This window comes from Chinchilla lanigera, unplaced genomic scaffold (assembly GCF_000276665.1).
Source record: "Chinchilla lanigera isolate Chin_1 unplaced genomic scaffold, ChiLan1.0 scaffold00115, whole genome shotgun sequence".
Lineage (NCBI taxonomy): Eukaryota > Metazoa > Chordata > Mammalia > Rodentia > Chinchillidae > Chinchilla > Chinchilla lanigera.
In genome coordinates this window covers 3881198-3897902 of record NW_004955516.1, presented here as the reverse complement: position 1 = coordinate 3897902, position 16705 = coordinate 3881198, and the positions used below count along the sequence as shown (strand labels likewise).

The 16705-nt window shown below is 41.8% G+C and overlaps 1 protein-coding gene across 1 annotated transcript in view; it reads right to left on the bottom strand.

The window, feature by feature from the left end:
- Nucleotides 1-16705, bottom strand: part of Efhc2 (EF-hand domain (C-terminal) containing 2) — a 168508-nt gene that overhangs the window by 138147 nt on the left and 13656 nt on the right. Inside the window, exon 2 of the mRNA XM_005408997.1 lies at nt 6237-6425. Within this exon, the coding sequence (XP_005409054.1) occupies nt 6237-6425 (189 nt within the window). The remainder of the gene's footprint in view (nt 1-6236; nt 6426-16705) is intronic.

The following is a 16705-nucleotide window of genomic DNA, read 5'->3' as shown; positions in this document are numbered from 1 at the left end:
GCAGCAAAGGAAAAGGAAAAGAGACAAGGGAAGAAAGACGCATTCCGGGTTAGGATTTGCCTGATGCACGCGGGACTGGGCGGCATGAATCACAGCAGAAGTGTCTACCTTCGGGCAAGGAAACTACACTTCCTACCCTTGTTAAGTCACTCAGCCACTTGGCTGCCCACTCTTAGAGAAGGGACAGCGTCATGACGCAGGAGTCTCTGGGAGCTGCAATTCCCAACAGCCAAGATCAAATCTCCAGCGAGCATTATAGGTCTGAGCATGTGGCAGCATTTGCAGCTGGGGAATGGGAAAGCGGCGGTACTACGGATCTGCACAACAGCGTGTACTACAGATAATAATTTTAATTCACTCTCTAAAGAATTGCCTTTATTTTCACTTTGTATTGTAAGAGTATAACCCTAGATATATTGCTGGGATTAAGAGCTACTGGGAAAACTGGCAATAAGTTAAAAGTGTCTCGTTTTCAAGAAAAATGATTAACAGGTGTTGACTTGTTTTCTTGAAACACTAATGAGAAAGCGCTTTATAATTTGCTCTGGGTATTAACTAGGATCTAGCCTGTAGCTCACAATCTCATCAGAACACGTAAATATTTCATAGTCTTAGGGTCTCATTTGAAGCTCAATGAATATTTAATTGAAGTTGACCAGCAAAATAAACGAAAGAATTATGTTGCATTTAGTCAGATCTGAAATGAGCAAGCTCTTCAGCTTCTCAAGTAGTCTAAAGCTAAAGTTATTCCAACTTCATGAAATATTCTACAGAATTTTATAAGTAATTGAAGACCTGCAAAATAGGCCTCAAAGGCACATATTAAATTTTGAGGAAAACAGGAAGTAAAATGAATTTTCAACTTTAAATGCAAGATAATGGTTCAATAAATTGCGGCCTACATTACTTATTTAGTAATGGACTAGTTACAGATATTGTCGATACGCTTTTGGACACTGAAGGTTAAAAAAAAGAAAAAAGAAAAAAAAAAAAATATCAACTTTCCTTGGCCCTTACAAAATAAACATAAAATTGTGAATAACAGATAACCATGCATAATCACTCCACAAGTGTCAACCCAGAAATTGCTTTTGAGTTCTAGCTACAACACTGATGCAGGTACTGAAAATAATAAAAAATAAATTTAAAAAGACAGACAGAGAAATCCTGGCCCACACTGAAAGTAAAGATGGTTTTGCAGGGAAAAATCTCTCTGTAGTCTGCTAGGTCTCTATGTTGTAAGTATCTGAACTCGGCCTCAAAAAAAGTATAGGCTGGGGCTGGGGATTTAGCTCAGCAGCACAGCACCTGCCTGGCAAGCGCAAGGTCATGAGTTCCCTTCCCAGTATTGGAAAAAAAAAAAAAAAAAAAGTATATGCTGTAACCGATGTACCCCTCACAATGACATGAGGATGTGTCACTTCTACCACTTGAGGACATTTTAATTAGAATCAAAGTACTGCCAACCAATCAGTGTCAAAGCATATTTAAAATTAAAGAAAGAAAAAAAAAAAAAAACCACCGGGTAAACTTAGAATATTGATTTGAATTCTATATCTAGTCCTGAATTATTCTTTAATTACAGAATCTGAAATAATCTAATAACAAGCTCTTTTTGAATAACAGAACATGGGACTATAACACAAGGCTAAGCTTGCAGCTCCAAACAACAACCGTATGGAAAATACCTGGTCACCTTGGGTTTCTTTTAAAGATACCTCAGATTTGTAGGTGTATCTCAGCAGTACATCTCTTGTCTACATGCTGGAGACCCTGGGTTTTGTCACTAGCACTGAAAATAAAAATCAAAATGCAATCCCTTGTTCAACTATGGACATGTCACCGTGTGTGTGTGTGTGTGTGTGTGTGTGTGTGTGTGTGTGTGTTTTACTTACAGACTTACACATTAAAAAATTCAGACTTAGGCCAGGCAGAGTGGTGCATGCCTATAATGCCAGCATTCGGGAGGCCGAGACAGGAGATCACTGTGAGTTCCAGGGCAGCCTGACCTATATAAGCAAGTTCAAGGCCAACCTGCACAACTACTGAGACACTGTCTCAAAAAAAAAAAAAACAAAGGAACAAAACAAAACAAAAACAAGCAGCATGGGCTGGGGATTTAGCTCAGCGGCAAAAGCGCCTGCCTGGCAAGCGCAAGGTCATGAGTTCAGTTCCCGGTACCTGAGAAAAACCCAAAAAAAAAAAAAAAAAAAAAAACAAGCAGCGTTCAAGGCCATCTTGCACTATACTGCAAGACCCTGGACTCAAAACAAATCAGACTCTTGTTTAATAATGGCACAGTTTCCTTTCTTTTCTATAATTCCTTTTATTGTTTTTGTTTTGGTTTGGGTTTTCTGCTTTTTGAGACAATGTCTGGAGATGTAATTCAGGCTGGCCCTTACCTGGAATATGAGGCCATCCTCCTGCCTCAGCCTCCCCAGTGCTAGGATCACAAGCATGTAACACCACACCTGGCTCACTTCTATAATACTTGCCTTGTCACCCAAAAAACCATAAATGGCCGGGTGTGGTGGCACACGCCTGTAATGCAAGCACTTGGGAGGCTGAGACAGGATTGTTGCTGTGGAGCTCAGGACCAGCCTGGGCTACCGATTGATCTCAAGGCCAGCCTGAACTGCATCGAGAGGCTCTGTCTCAAAAAGTCAAAAAAAAAGAAAAAAAAAAAACCATAATGAGTATGGAGAAGCAAACTGAAGGCATCTTTCTGGGGTTTTTTTCTTTATTTTAAAAATTTAAAAACTGACAAAACAACAATGAAGACAAAATCAAAACAACACAGAAACTACAAAAATGATACATGACCTCAAAACAAAATGGTAGAAATTTACAATGGTGGCTACATTACACACTGTTATCTTCAACGAAGTTGCTCAGTCCACCAGACATAAGAATGAAAGATTGATCCAACAATCAAAACCAGTAACAAATAAAGCATTGGAAATGACGCAGAGCTTTACCATACAAGATGCCAGGAGTTCAACAGTGGCTCTTATACTGCATATTGTTGTTTTCACATCAGTTGTTCTGATTACCAGATTCAAGAGTGCAAAATTGGTCAAGAAAAAAGAAAATTTTAAGCATTGACTATTCCTCTCAATAAACCACAGACATCAGCAATACACCTATCCCAGCTATTCTTGTATATACATATAAAATTTGTTTTTCATTTAAAAAAGCTAAAATAACAAACAATACATAAACCATCATAGAGAACAATAAAAATGATACAGAATTTCAAAACATGGTGATAGGATACTAACAATGGTTGTTATATTACATATTCTCATCTTCAAAATGGTTGCACGGATAACCAGATATAGGCATGTAAGGTTGATCAAACAATTACACATTAACAGTTCCTTTCAATAAACCAACAGATAGTAGTAGTATAATTATACTAGCTATGCTGCTTCTTTCTTTTTCCTCTCCCCTCCTTCATCCCACTTGCTCCTTCCTATTTGAGCAGCTTCTTTTCCCTTTCACAATATCTATTGTACCTTTCAGATTTTATTTACTCTTTCAGGTTTTTATATTAGGGAGGAAATACAATGTTTACACATGTGAATCTGATTTATTCCACTAATGAGTTTATCGATTTACCTATAAGAGCCTCTAGTTTATCTTTCTTTAGAGGTGAGCCATACTCCATTGTATAAAAATACCACATCTTTTTTATCCAGTCCTCAGTGGACAGACATTTGGGTTGTTTCCAAGATTTAGCTATTACAAACTGTGCTGCTATAAACATGGGTGCACATATATTGCTGTGATATGATGTTTGCAGTTCTGGAAAAATACAGAGGAGGGGAATAGCTGGATTGAATGGGACTTCTAATCCTAGTTTACTGAGGAATCTCCCGACTGATTTCCACAATGGTTGCACCAGTCGACACTCCCAACAACAGTGCAGAAGAGTTCTTTCTTCCCCACAGCCCCTCCAACATTTGTTAAGGATTGATTTCTTGATGACAGCCATTCTTTCTGGGGTGAGACGGAATCTCAGTGTTATTTTAATTTGCATTTCCTGAATGACTAATGACGCTGAACATTTTTTCATGTATGTACTTGTCATTTGTATTTCCTCATGTGGTAAGTGTCTATTCATCTCAGATGCCCATTTTTGAGTTGGGTCGTTGAATTTTGGGGACCTGACTGAAGAGGATTTTTAAAAATGCAAAGAAATTCCTTGCTCATGAATAGGAAGAACCAACATCGTGAAAATGGCCATACTCCCAAAACTGTAAGACAGATTCAATGCAATTGCAATGAAAATACCATGGGTATACCTCACAGACTGAGAGAAAACATTCTTAAAATTTATCTGGAACCAGAAAAGACCCAGAATAGCAAAAGCAATCCTGGGCAACAAATGCAAGGCAGGAGGTATCACAATTCCCTGATTTGAAATTATACTACGAAGCTACTGTGATAAAACCAGCATGGTACTGGCAAAAAAAACAGACCTTAAGACCTTAAGATCAATGGAACAGACTGGAAGATGCAGACACAACCACAAACACACTTCGTCACCTTATCTTTGACAAAAGGGGCCAAACATGTTCACTGGAAGAAAGACAGCCTCTTTAATAAATGGTGCTGGAAAAACTGGCTTTCCACATGCTGAAGACTACAACTATATCCAAGTCTATCACCATTCACCAAAATAAAGTCAAAATGGCCCAAAGATCTAAACATTACAACAGAAACACTAGGTCTAATGGAAGAGAAAGTAGGTGGAAGTCTTGAAGACATTGGGGTAGACAGAGAATTTATGAACAAAAACCAAACTGCACAGGAAATACTTCAAAGAATCAACAACTGGGATCTCATCTTATTGAAAAGTATTTGCACATCAAAAGAAATCACCAACAGGGTGAAAAGAAAACCCACGAATTGGGAAAAAATTTTAGCCAACTGCCCCTTACAAAGGACTCCTATCTGTGTTTTTTTTTGTTTTGAGGTTGTCTTGGTTACGTTTCTCTCATTGCTGAGACAAAATACCTGACACCCAGAATTAAGGAAGGCAAGGTTACTTAGCTCATGGTGTGTGGAGGTTTCAGTCCATTCTTGGCTGGTCCCAAGGCAGGGTGGCACATGGCAGAGGGCACATGAAAGCGGGAAAAAAAACAGCAAAAGTAGCAAGAGCAAAAAGGAAGGAGTGGCAGCCAGCAGCCTCTTTCCCTCCCTTACATTGTATGCAGGGTACCCACTGCAGGGCAGGTGTAGCATTCACACCCATAAAGCCAGCATTGGACCATGGATCAATCATAAACTCTAGAAGTCCGCCCATGACTGCAGGAGGCTTTGGGGGAAAATGCAGATACAAACTATAACGGAGGTTTTTGTTTTGTGCTGCTGGAGAATGAATCCAGGGCTTGGCAAATGGTAGGCAAGTGCTCTACCCTTGAGCTACACCCCTGCCTTTTTCTGTTTCTACTTAACCCCACATTCACAACCTAACACAATTACTTGAATCAACAGCAACTCCCTAAGCAAAAGTGACCATCCGATCAGACTCACAGTGTCTATAGAAGGACAGATTACCCTGTCTGGAGGACATGTGAGAGATGTTAGTAAGCATTAGCCAGGAAAGATCGGTATTTGGCATCCTGCAACCAAAGCATGGCAAAGATGACTTTTCTTTGCTTAGAGTATTTTTCTTCTTAAATTTGTCTTTTGGCCTCAGGCAAGCCAAGAAGCAGTCTAGGTCAAAGCATGTAAGATTTCAGTTAAGAGGAATAAGTTCAAGAGCTCTACTGTATAGCATGGTAGCTACAGCTAATGGCAATATATTTCAAAATTGCAGAGAGGAGATTTTTAGTATTCTAACCACAGGAAAAAACCAGTAAGTATGTAAGGTAATGCATGTTAATTAGCTTGATTTTGCTACCCCACAATGAAGACACATTTAAAAGCAACATGTTGCTGGAAGTGGTGGCACATGCTCGCAATCCCACAACTGGGGAGGCAGGAGTTCAAAGCCAGCCTGGGCCACAGTGAGTTCAGGGCCAGCCTGAGCTACATAGCAAGACCCTGTCTCAAAAAACACCAAAAAATAAAAAATAATAAAAGGGAGCAAACGCTACAAATAAAGGTAATAATAATTATGAAAGCCAAAAAGAAAAATGAAGAACTAACCTGAACATTTATACTGAAGACTCTAATTTTCTCAAATCTCCATGTAAAACTGTATGACTGCAATGCACATGACTTACCTGTCTATCAAAAACCACCCACGAGGGTCCGTCACTTCCTTCTCCTTTCGGGTATGTGCTGAATTTAGTCTTCACCTTTTGCCCAAGAAGAGGTTCTCCACCTATTCCAGGCTTCTCCTCACTCAGCAGCATCCTGACATTGTTGCAAAAGCCCCAATGCTGGGATTTATGGAACTTCTCCTTTCCCGCCTGCGGGCACAAAGAACACCACAAAATGGCCATAGTTAGTCTTTCTGACTCTTACTCGCTTTCAAATGTAAACACATTTCCCTAGCATTTCCTTTTCCCAACACAAAACACGCATGGAGTAGCAAATAATGATGAGCAATCTTCGTCGGTAAGATGATGTCCCATTTTAAATTCATTTTGACATAAGGTATTCCAAACTTTGAAAAGCAGCAAGAATAGGACTACTGCTCTGCACTATTTAAAACATTTCAAGACAACAATTACTTCAAGTGAACATTAAGAACATTAGCTTGTTAATTGGTCCTTCCTGCTTAATTGCCAAGAACACATACAGAAAAAACAAAAACACTCCTCTAGTCCAGAGCAAAAATATAACTGTTTTCCCCTGAAGTCTGAACATTATTTTCACCAAAACAGAAAACAAAATCTTGTTTTCATTAAAATAAATCTAGTGGGAATGGCTCAGAGCTGATTTTCTCTAATCAAAACATCTTGCCTCCTACCTTTGCTGGGGCGGTGGACAGAGAGGGAAAAAGCAGATAACGTCACCAAGGGCTGTCCAGCGTGTGGGCCAAGACTACGTCTCATGTACTGTGAGGGGCAAAGGCAAGTAGGACAGCCACTCGGGACAGATACGGCGATTCCTCGCACGGTGAAAGGAATGCTACGTCCTATGGCATGGCAAGCCAACTCTTAAGTCTCTTACCACTAAGCATAAGGATTGGGTATGAAATTATCTGCCACAGCAGTGTTTGTAAGCGTGACGAACAGCAAACAATCTAAACGGCTGCCAATCACTGGAAAAATACCTCAAGTGTGCATTCCTTATAAAAGAGAGTATTAAAACAGAGATCAAAAATTACATGTGTCAATATAGACAAACCTCAAAACATGGCAAGCAAAAAACAGGGTAGAAAAGCACAGAAAATGTACTTCTATATAAAGCTCCAAACATTCAAAAATACATTATTTATGGATAATACATGGGAATAATAAACAAATACAAGATTATAGACTGTCCATGAAAATATAGGGTTCAATAATGGATATACAATATAACTATACATGGCCGGGTACAGTAGCACATGCCTGTAATCCCAGCACTCAGGAGGCTGAAGCAGGAGGATGCTGTGAGTTCATGGCCAGCATGGGTTACACTGTGAGTTCAAGGCTAGCCTGCACTGCATAGAGACTCGCTCACAAAGTAAGAAAAAATCTGATCAAGCCATACAATGGAGTATCATTCTGCCATCAATAAAGTGAAGTATTGCACATGCTACAACATGGGTAAACCCTGAAAGCATTATGTTAAGTGCAAAAAAATCCAGATGTAAAAGGTCACATATTCTGAGAGTCCACTTCTATGAAGCATCCAAAATAGGATACGAACAGAAAGATTAGTGGTTGCCAGGGACTAAGAAGCAGCAACTGCGACATGACTGCTAATGGGCATGGGATTTCCTTTGAAGTGAGGAACTTTTTCTTCAAGCAACCGTGGCAGCTGTACAGTAGTGTAAATGTACTAAATGCCAAGGAAATACATACTTGAAGTGGTTAAAATAGTAACTATATGGGCCAGGCATGGTGGCACGCCTACAATCCCAGCAATCGGGAGGCTGAGCCAGGAGGATTGCTGCAAGTTTGAGGTCAGCCTGGACTATAAAGTGAGTTCAAGGCCAGCCTGAACTGCATAGGGAAACCCTATCTCAAAAAAGTAATTTTACAGCCTGGCGTGGTGGCGCACACCTGTAATCCCAGCACTCGGGAGGCTGAGGCAGGAGGATCCTCATGAGTTCAATGCCAGCCTGGGCTACAAAGTGAATTCAAGACCAGCCTGAACTGCATGGTGAGACCCTGTCTCAAAAAGACAAAAACAAAAGTAATTTTATGTTATGTATATTGTATCTAAAAGTAGAGGAAAAAACAGCCAGTGTAGGACCAGGGATATAGCTCAGTGGCACAAGCACCTGCCTGGAAAGTTTAAGGTCCCAAGTTCGATTTCCAATACCAAAAAAGGAAAAGAAAAAAAAAAAACCTGGTTTGAGATTCATACACCACAAATGAGCTAAATGATGACCATACGCAGGGATGGGCAGGAGTACAAGGCCCCTGCTGACCACCAGCCCTTTGTCACATGCATATACTACAACATGAACACACACCCATGTCCATTTTGACTCTCAACTAGATGACAGAATTATTATGTTTTGTTTTGTTTAAAAAACAGGGTCTCACTACATCGCCCAGGATGGCCCCAAAGTCTAGGTCTCAAGTGATGCTCAGTCCTCTCATCCCTAACAGCCGGGACTATACGTGCGTACCACTGCCCTCAACTTAGACGGCTCTTTTATTTATTTATTTATTTTAGCAAGCTAAGAATGGAACCCAGGATCCTGAACACACTAGGCAAGCACTCTACCACTGAACTACATCCCCAGGTCTAAAGATCATTCTTGAAAAGACAAAAAGACTAGGTAGTAGGTTATTTTTAAAACTTTTTAAAAATTTGCTCCCTAGGGCTCTCTTTGTGGTGCTGGGAATGGAATCCAGAGGCTCACATACGCTAGGAAAGTGCTGTATACCATGGAGCTACACCCTGAGTCTCACAAACATCGCTCAACTCTTGGACTATGGTGCGTATTTCTTCTTTTTTATGTGTTGTCTCATTATCTAACACATTGCTGCAGATACAGGGAGCCCATAAAACTACAGGGACACACCTGTAATCCCAGCACTTGGGAGGCTGAGGCAGGAGGATTGCTGTGAGTTTGAGGTCAGCCTGGGCTATATAGTAAGACCCTGTCTCAAAAAAAACAAAACAAAACAAAAAACAGGGAATAGGGAGCCCTTAAACTTTCTCAAGGTATGCAGGGACAGGGTGACGTAGCACATCTGAAGACAGAGTCCTGAAGAGCTGGCAAAGTAGATTCAAAGGGGGACAATCTGAAGTCAAAAGACGTGTGAAGAGGTTACTACCACATGGGAACATAAAGATCTTAAGGAAGTTGATGAAATCACATACAGTATGCCAACGAGCTAAAAATGCTTGCCTACCATGTGCCAAGCCCCCTCAGCACTACAAAAACAAACAGAAAATATCCCTGCACACAAGCATCTGAGCTGCTTTCCAGGTGTGTCCATTAGCGCAGAAACAACAGAGAGAATTTCCAAGTTCATCCTCCTCTAACCTTTCCCTTTTGCACAGGAAAGGGTGTCTCAATTCAATGGCACTGACTTAATTAAGGGTTTCTCTTCCTGAACATTTGTCTGTCAAAAAGAAAACAAGCCAGGCGTGGTGGCACAGAGCTGTAATCAGAGCTATTCAGGAGACTGAGCAAGAGGTTTACCAAGTTCAAGGTCAGCCGGGGCAACTTAGACTCTGTCTCAAAATAAAAAAAAAATAAAATAAAAAGCATTGGGAATGTAGCTCAGTGCAAGGCCCTGGCTTCAATACTCAGTAATGGGAAGAAAAAACAAGCCAGGCATGACGGCACCTGCCTGTAATCCCAGCACTCCGGAGGCTGAGGCAGGAGGATCGTTGTGACCTGGAGACCAGCCTGGGCTACAAAGTGAGCTCAAGGCCAGCCTGAACTGCATAGCGAGACCCTGTCTCAAAAAGACAAAGAAAAAAAAAAAAGAGAGGAACAAAAACAAAAAAAGGTCTGAGACTCATTATATGCATGTATTTGTTTGTTTTTACAGCACAGTGATAGAAGCCAGGGCCTGGTGCAGGCTGGGTAAAGAGCTCTACCTCTGAATTCCACCCTCAGCCTGACTCATAGCTTTTTCCAGCTAAAAATTTTTCATTTCATGCCTTTTTTCTTACCATGATTTTCCTCAGATGAAGTAATACAGGTTCCATTTATGGTAGAGATATTCCATCTCCCTTTTTAATTTTAGTTGTAAGTGATTCAATTTGCACAGAGATATTAAGTACTGCATAACGATCTGCTGGATCAGACACAGGGTTCTCACATCCTGAAGGGGGCACGCATGTTGCCGAAATTCCGGTGGCTCGCATCCCTCGGTACAAATACCACAGAAGTACATCAGTTTCAGCATCCCAGAAAAGGGCAGGAATCGGAAGAAAGAGGAAATCAGTGATCCAGCAAGCAATGTGACCCTTAGGACCTGTGTCACGTCCCTGGACGGTGTTCTAAGGAGCCCAGAAACAGAAAAAAGAAGCCACAGAACTGCCCAGGGCGGGTCTGCAAGCACACCAGGGAGCTAAACAGTGGACCAGAGATGCTGAGAAGGCTCCGCCCAGAAGAGGGGATGACTGACGTGGCAGAAAACCACACAACTAAGCAAACCGGAAAGACCGCAGTTAAATTACAATCTCCACTTCTACCCAGCTCCTCACTGCAATAGTGGTTTGCTTGTGTCTCTGGCCCAGTGACCAGCGTCCTTCGCTTCTCCCTCCCCTGCACTCCTTTCTCTAGACCTCGAAGATTCCACTTCTTTACTTCTTTCTACATCTACTTCGTAGAAGGCCGAGCCCCTTTCAGCCCCGAGCCCTGCTTTCCTTCCTGATGTTACTCCCTCCTGTCTGCCACCTTCCAGTTTCAGAGACAGTAGCCTGCAGTCGCCAACAGTCCTTCTGCGCTGCGATCTGCCGTCTGCTGCCTGCTAGGCCTTACCTTGCAGGACCCACCCCACACTCCCCTAGCTCTCCACAGGCCCAGCGACCCCAAGCTTGAGACATGAGGTAAAGAGAGTACACAGGGGCCACAGGCGAAGGCCTAAAGGTCGATGAAGTTTATTTCCAGCAGAAGATACAAAGACTGAGGCAGCCAGGTAGGATGTGGCTCAAATCAGCGCGCAGGGGAGGCGTGACAGGACCTGGGACACATGCGCAGAGCACTTCTCCAGGCCCTGTCTGAGGGCTCTCTCCTGAACTTGAATAGGTTTCTGTTAGGTTGACTGGACATGATGCCAGCTTGGACACATAAAACAGGGACTGTCACCACTAGGTGTTTGCTCTCCTGTTTCTTCACGGTAGAGTGTATTTTTATTTTTTCCTCCGTTTACCTGGCCCAAGCTTACTCTGCGATGCCTGTTTTTCCCCTGCTCTTCTGGTTTTTTCCAAACCATTAATTAATGAATGTGAGACTTTGCCACCATGTATGCTTATTGGGTCAATTCTTTGTTCCGGACAGAAAGAACCTAGAAATCACCACCAGGAGACCTCAGCACCCCAAAATCCAGTAAAAGGATCACTCTTGTATTGCTATAGCTCAGGCAGGAAACAAAGGTACCCAAGACCAAAGTAATGGAAGTGGAAAGAGCAACAGGAATAAAATCCAGCATATATATATACTTTTTTCTTTTTTGGTGCCGGAAACTGAACTCAGGACCTCACACTTGCCAGGCAGGCAGGCAGGCGCTTGTGCCACTGAGCTATATCCCTAGCCCTCCGGCATATATTTTAAAGACAGAACAAAAAAGATTTCCTGATGTATTAGCTATGGGGTGCAGAAAAAGGTGAGTTGTCAAGGACTCCGACATTTTGGCCTGAGCAACTAGAAGGAAGGAGTGTTGCGGGCCAAACCTACATGAGTTCTGGAGGCGGCAAGCAGACACAGGAGTCCAGACTTCTACTTTGGACACGTTGGGTTAGAGATATCACTTAGAGAAGCAAGCAGAGATGCAGGCCAGCAGGCAGATGTATGAGTCTGAAATTCGGGTAAAAGGTCAAGGTTGGAGATAAAATCATCTGACATCCCTCAGTGGATGGCTGCTGGTATTCAAGGCCGCAGTAGTGAACTGAATGTTGGTACGGCACAGACAAGAAGTCCCAGGCTGGGCCGGGGAGAGGCCTCAGCGGTACAGTGCCTGCCTGGCAAGCACAAGGGCCTGAGTTTGCCTCCCTGTACCAAAACAAAAAAAGAAGTCCCAGACTGAGGCTTAAAAACATTCTGCTATCATGGAATCAGGGAGAAGCGGGTAGAATCAGTGAGGAAGACTTAAAATGAGTACCTGGCGAGTAGGGAAGGAAACCAGACGTTTGTGTCACGGTAACCGAAAGAAAGCAACTGAAGAAGGCACGATTACCTGGGTCAAGCGCTACTGAGAAGGCAAATGAAGATAGGCTTCAGACTTGTCACCTGATTGGGCCAACATGGAGATCAAGGCGACCTTGATGAGACAGGTTTCAGCAGCCCCAGGGACAGAAATATCTTGTGAGCCATATGTCTTTTTAATAGCTCCGGGTAAGGCATTGCAAATCAAAACTCTTGAGTTTCTAGTATTTATAATTTCCTTAAAATAACCCAAGCTCAGGAAAAATGTAAGAAATAAATAAAAGATTGTCTAACCATCATCTCCTCTGAAGTCTTCCCTGGCTGTGAGAGGCACAACATTCTGTTCCTGAACAGATCTAATGAATTCGTGAGGGTCACCAGGGCTTTAATCATTTGTGTACTGCCCCATGCCCCCTACTTCTATCACCAGGACGAGATACAGTACTTAGAACACAGCACATAACGAATTCAAAAATAACAACAACAGAGGAAGCCCTTGAAAGAGCAGCAGTGTTCCAGACAGAAACAATCTCACTATCAATAAACCGTCAGGGCCACTACAGAAACCAGAAAGCTAGGCCAGGCATGCTGGCACATGCCTATAATCCCAGCACTCGGGAGGCTGAGGCAGGAGGATCGCTGCAAGTTCGAGACCAGGGTGGGCTACAAAGTAAGTTCAAGGTCAACCTGAAAGAAAGAAAGAAAGAAAGAAAGAAAGAAAGAAAGAAAGAAAAAGAAAGAAAGAAAGAAAGAAAGAAAGAAAGAAAGAAAGAAAGAAAGAAAGAAAAAGAAAGAAAGAAAGAAAGAAAGACAGAAAGAAAGAAAGAAAGAAAGAAAGAAAAGAGAGAAGGGAGGGAGGGAGGGAGGGAGGGAGGGAGCTAACGAAACAAGGAGCAGTCACAGATAAGCACTAGGAGTTGCTGATCCATTTGCAATCTTTCAGAGCTCCGGCACATTGGGCTCTCTTGTTCCTTTCTCAGCTGCGTGCCAAAACCCAGATGATACCTGCAAAAGTAGGAAGAACAAGGAGCTTGGCCTGAGCCTCACGGATCACTATCTTTGCAGAAGTGAATGTCATTTCTGCAGCCACAATCGCTAAAAACCATAGCATGGCGCTAAGCACCTTAGAAGCATCAAACACCATATTCTCGGAGGAAACCTGGCTATGTTGCATCATTATCTACACTTTATAAATGAGGATTCCAAAGCAGAGTTTCATTTGCCCAAGGTGGCTCAACTAAAGGAAGTGATGAATCCAGGATGCAAACTCAAAGTCCGAACCCTTAGCCTTAGGCCTCACATTCTTTGTACCCTCTTGGAGAGGAGGACTAGACCACTCATCTAAGTTAGCAGGCCTGAGTTGTTATTTTTTTGCTTTTGACAAACATAACAGCAGAGATGACTACCATGACCTAGAAGGGAAGAAATAGGTCAGGTAATTGGATCTAGACTCAACCCCTTAAATGCAGGGCACGTATTATAAGAGAGTGCCACAGAAATCCTCTACAGCAAAAAAAAAAAAAAAAAAAAAAAAAAAAAAGAAATCCTCTACAGCAACCATCAGTTACTGTAAATGTGGGGATGAAGACAGGCAGGTGATGTTTAATATTGTAGGGGCTGGAGATACAGTTTAGTGGGAGAGGGCTGGCCTGGCAGGTGCAAAGCCCTGCATTCCCAGCAAATGGGAAAAATTCGGTATTTCCACAGACATTCATAATATTTATTTTTCTAACTCTTTTGTAAGGTTAATGGAAAATTCTATATAGAATTATCTAAAACTATCATTCTCGGTTACGTCTGCCTGGTCAACTTCTACACTAGATTCGGCTCCACGAATAGTGTAAGGTATCCCCCCACCCTTCATATATTTATTTTAGAATCTCATTTTCTCCTTTGCGCTTTCCTATACTTCTGTGCAGAAGAAAAAGTCATTCAGCAGATACTGTGAACCTCCCACAGAAAATAATGAAATTGCCTCAGGTAAAGTAGGATCTTAGAGCTGGAGACCATGAAAGCGTGAAAGCTATCATTACTTATTAATAAAGCTAAATCACTCTAAAAACAGGCCCAAATGTGCAAATAAAAAAGTAAATCAACGAAAACCTCAAACATTTTAAAGCTAATTTTCCTCTTTCCAAACCTAACTTGGAAAAGTGTTGTGCTTGTGATTCTTACCCATCAATTCAAAATAACACTGATTTTATATATTTAATAATGTATTTCAATCAGTAGAGTGGAAAATAAAATTTAGATCAGTAAAATCTAGAGAAATGTGCAGCGCCTTCCTCAAGACTCGGAGTTTTCTTCTCTAAATAATTCAACTGAGGGCATCAATCAATAGAGAATTCTACAACCTTCCCCCAAAGTCCTAAATTTCTTCTCCCTTCTCAGCCTCCACTTCAAATCTCCAGGAAAAGCTAAGCACTGCACTAGGTTCCTCAGCCTCTTTCACAAGTCTGTTCTATGACCCTAGAAAAGGTTTCTGCACTCTTGAGTCAAGGGACAGATGTAGTCAAGGGACAAATGATACTGCCACTCATTTCGTTCTTCTTGCCTAGAGAGCTATGCATGATGGCTGGAGCTGCAGCAGTTGGCTTGGGATCACACGCAGGAAAGTGGGAAGGACAATGTGGGAAAAATAAGGAAGACAAAGAGGAACCCTGACAAACAAAAATAAATTGTGAAAAGCCACTGACCCCAATATTAAGGTTACTATCCCACTATAATAATACAAAATAGTGTGGCACTGGCAGAGGATGAAACACATAGATCAATGGAACAGAAACAGAAAACCCAGAAGACCCATATGAGTATGCTCAAAGGAGACTTCACAAAAGTGCAAAAGCAATTCAATGGAAGGGGAGCCTTTTCAACAAATGGCACTGGGGCAATTGGGCATCCAAGGTCAAAAAAATTAGCCACAACCTAAGTCTCACACCTTACACAAAGATTAACTGAAAATGGATCACAGACTTAAACATAAAATGTAAATCTATAAAAAAAATTTTTTATAAACTGGTGGTGCACGCCTATAATCCCAGCACTTGGGAGGCTGAGGCAGGAGGAGTGTAGTGAGTTCAAGGGCAGCCTGGTGTACATAGTGAGTTCAAGGCCAGCCTGAAGTATATTTCAAGAACCTACCTCAAAAAAAAGAAAAAAATTTTTTAAATTAAAAAAAAAAGGAAACAATCTTTAGAATGAAAGGCTAGGCAGAGAATTCTTAGACTTAACACAAAAGGAAAAATTGGTAAATTGGACCTCCTGAAAATCAGAAACATTTGCTGTTACAAAAGACACTGTTGAGGGGCTGGGGATTTAGCTCAGCGGCAAAAGCACCTGCCTGGCAAGCGCAAGGTTGTGAGTTCGGTTCCCAGTACCGGAGAAAAACTAAAAAAAAAAAAAGACACTGTTGGCCAGGCATGGTGGTGCATGCCTGTAATCCTAGCACTCAGGAGGCTGAGGCAGGAGGATAACTGTGAGTTTGAGACCAGCCAGGGCTACAAAGTGAGCTCAAGGCCAGCCTGAACTGCACAGCAAGACCTTGTCTCAAAAAGACAAAAAGAAAGAAAGAAAAGAAAAAGACACAATGGGATAAAAACGTAAGGTACTGACTGGGAGAAAAATGTACGCAACCACAACTCAGAGGACTAGTATCTGAATTGTATAAAGAATTCTCCAAACTAAACATTAAAAACACAATCCAATTAGAAATAAACAAAAGGCAGGCATTTCACTAAGGTAGATATACAGATGGCAAATAAACACAAGATGTTCAACTCATTAACCATCAGAGAAATGCCAATTAAGCCCATAAGGAAAACAAATTGTTACATATCTAGCACATGGCTCAAGTAAAAAACAAGTCAATCCTAAATGCTGACCAAGGTGCGTCGCTGCTAGAGATGTGACATGGAAATGTGCTCACAAAACTGGTTTGATGTTTCTTTTTATAAAATCCAATGTGTGATTATCTTATAAGCCAGCAATTTTATTCTTGGGCCTTTATCCTTTTTAGCACATGAAAACCTCCTCTACATGAATACTCCAAGGAGCTTTACTCGTAACAACCAAGACCTAGGAATGGCCCAGGCGCCCTTCCACAGGCAAATGAATACAGACGCTGTGCTGCATGCGTGGAGTACACCTGAGCAATAAAAATGACTAAACAACTGATTTATGGGGGCTGGGGATTTAGCTCAGCGGCAAAAGCGCCTGCCTGGCAAGCGCAAGGTCGTGAGTTCGGTTCCCGATACCGGA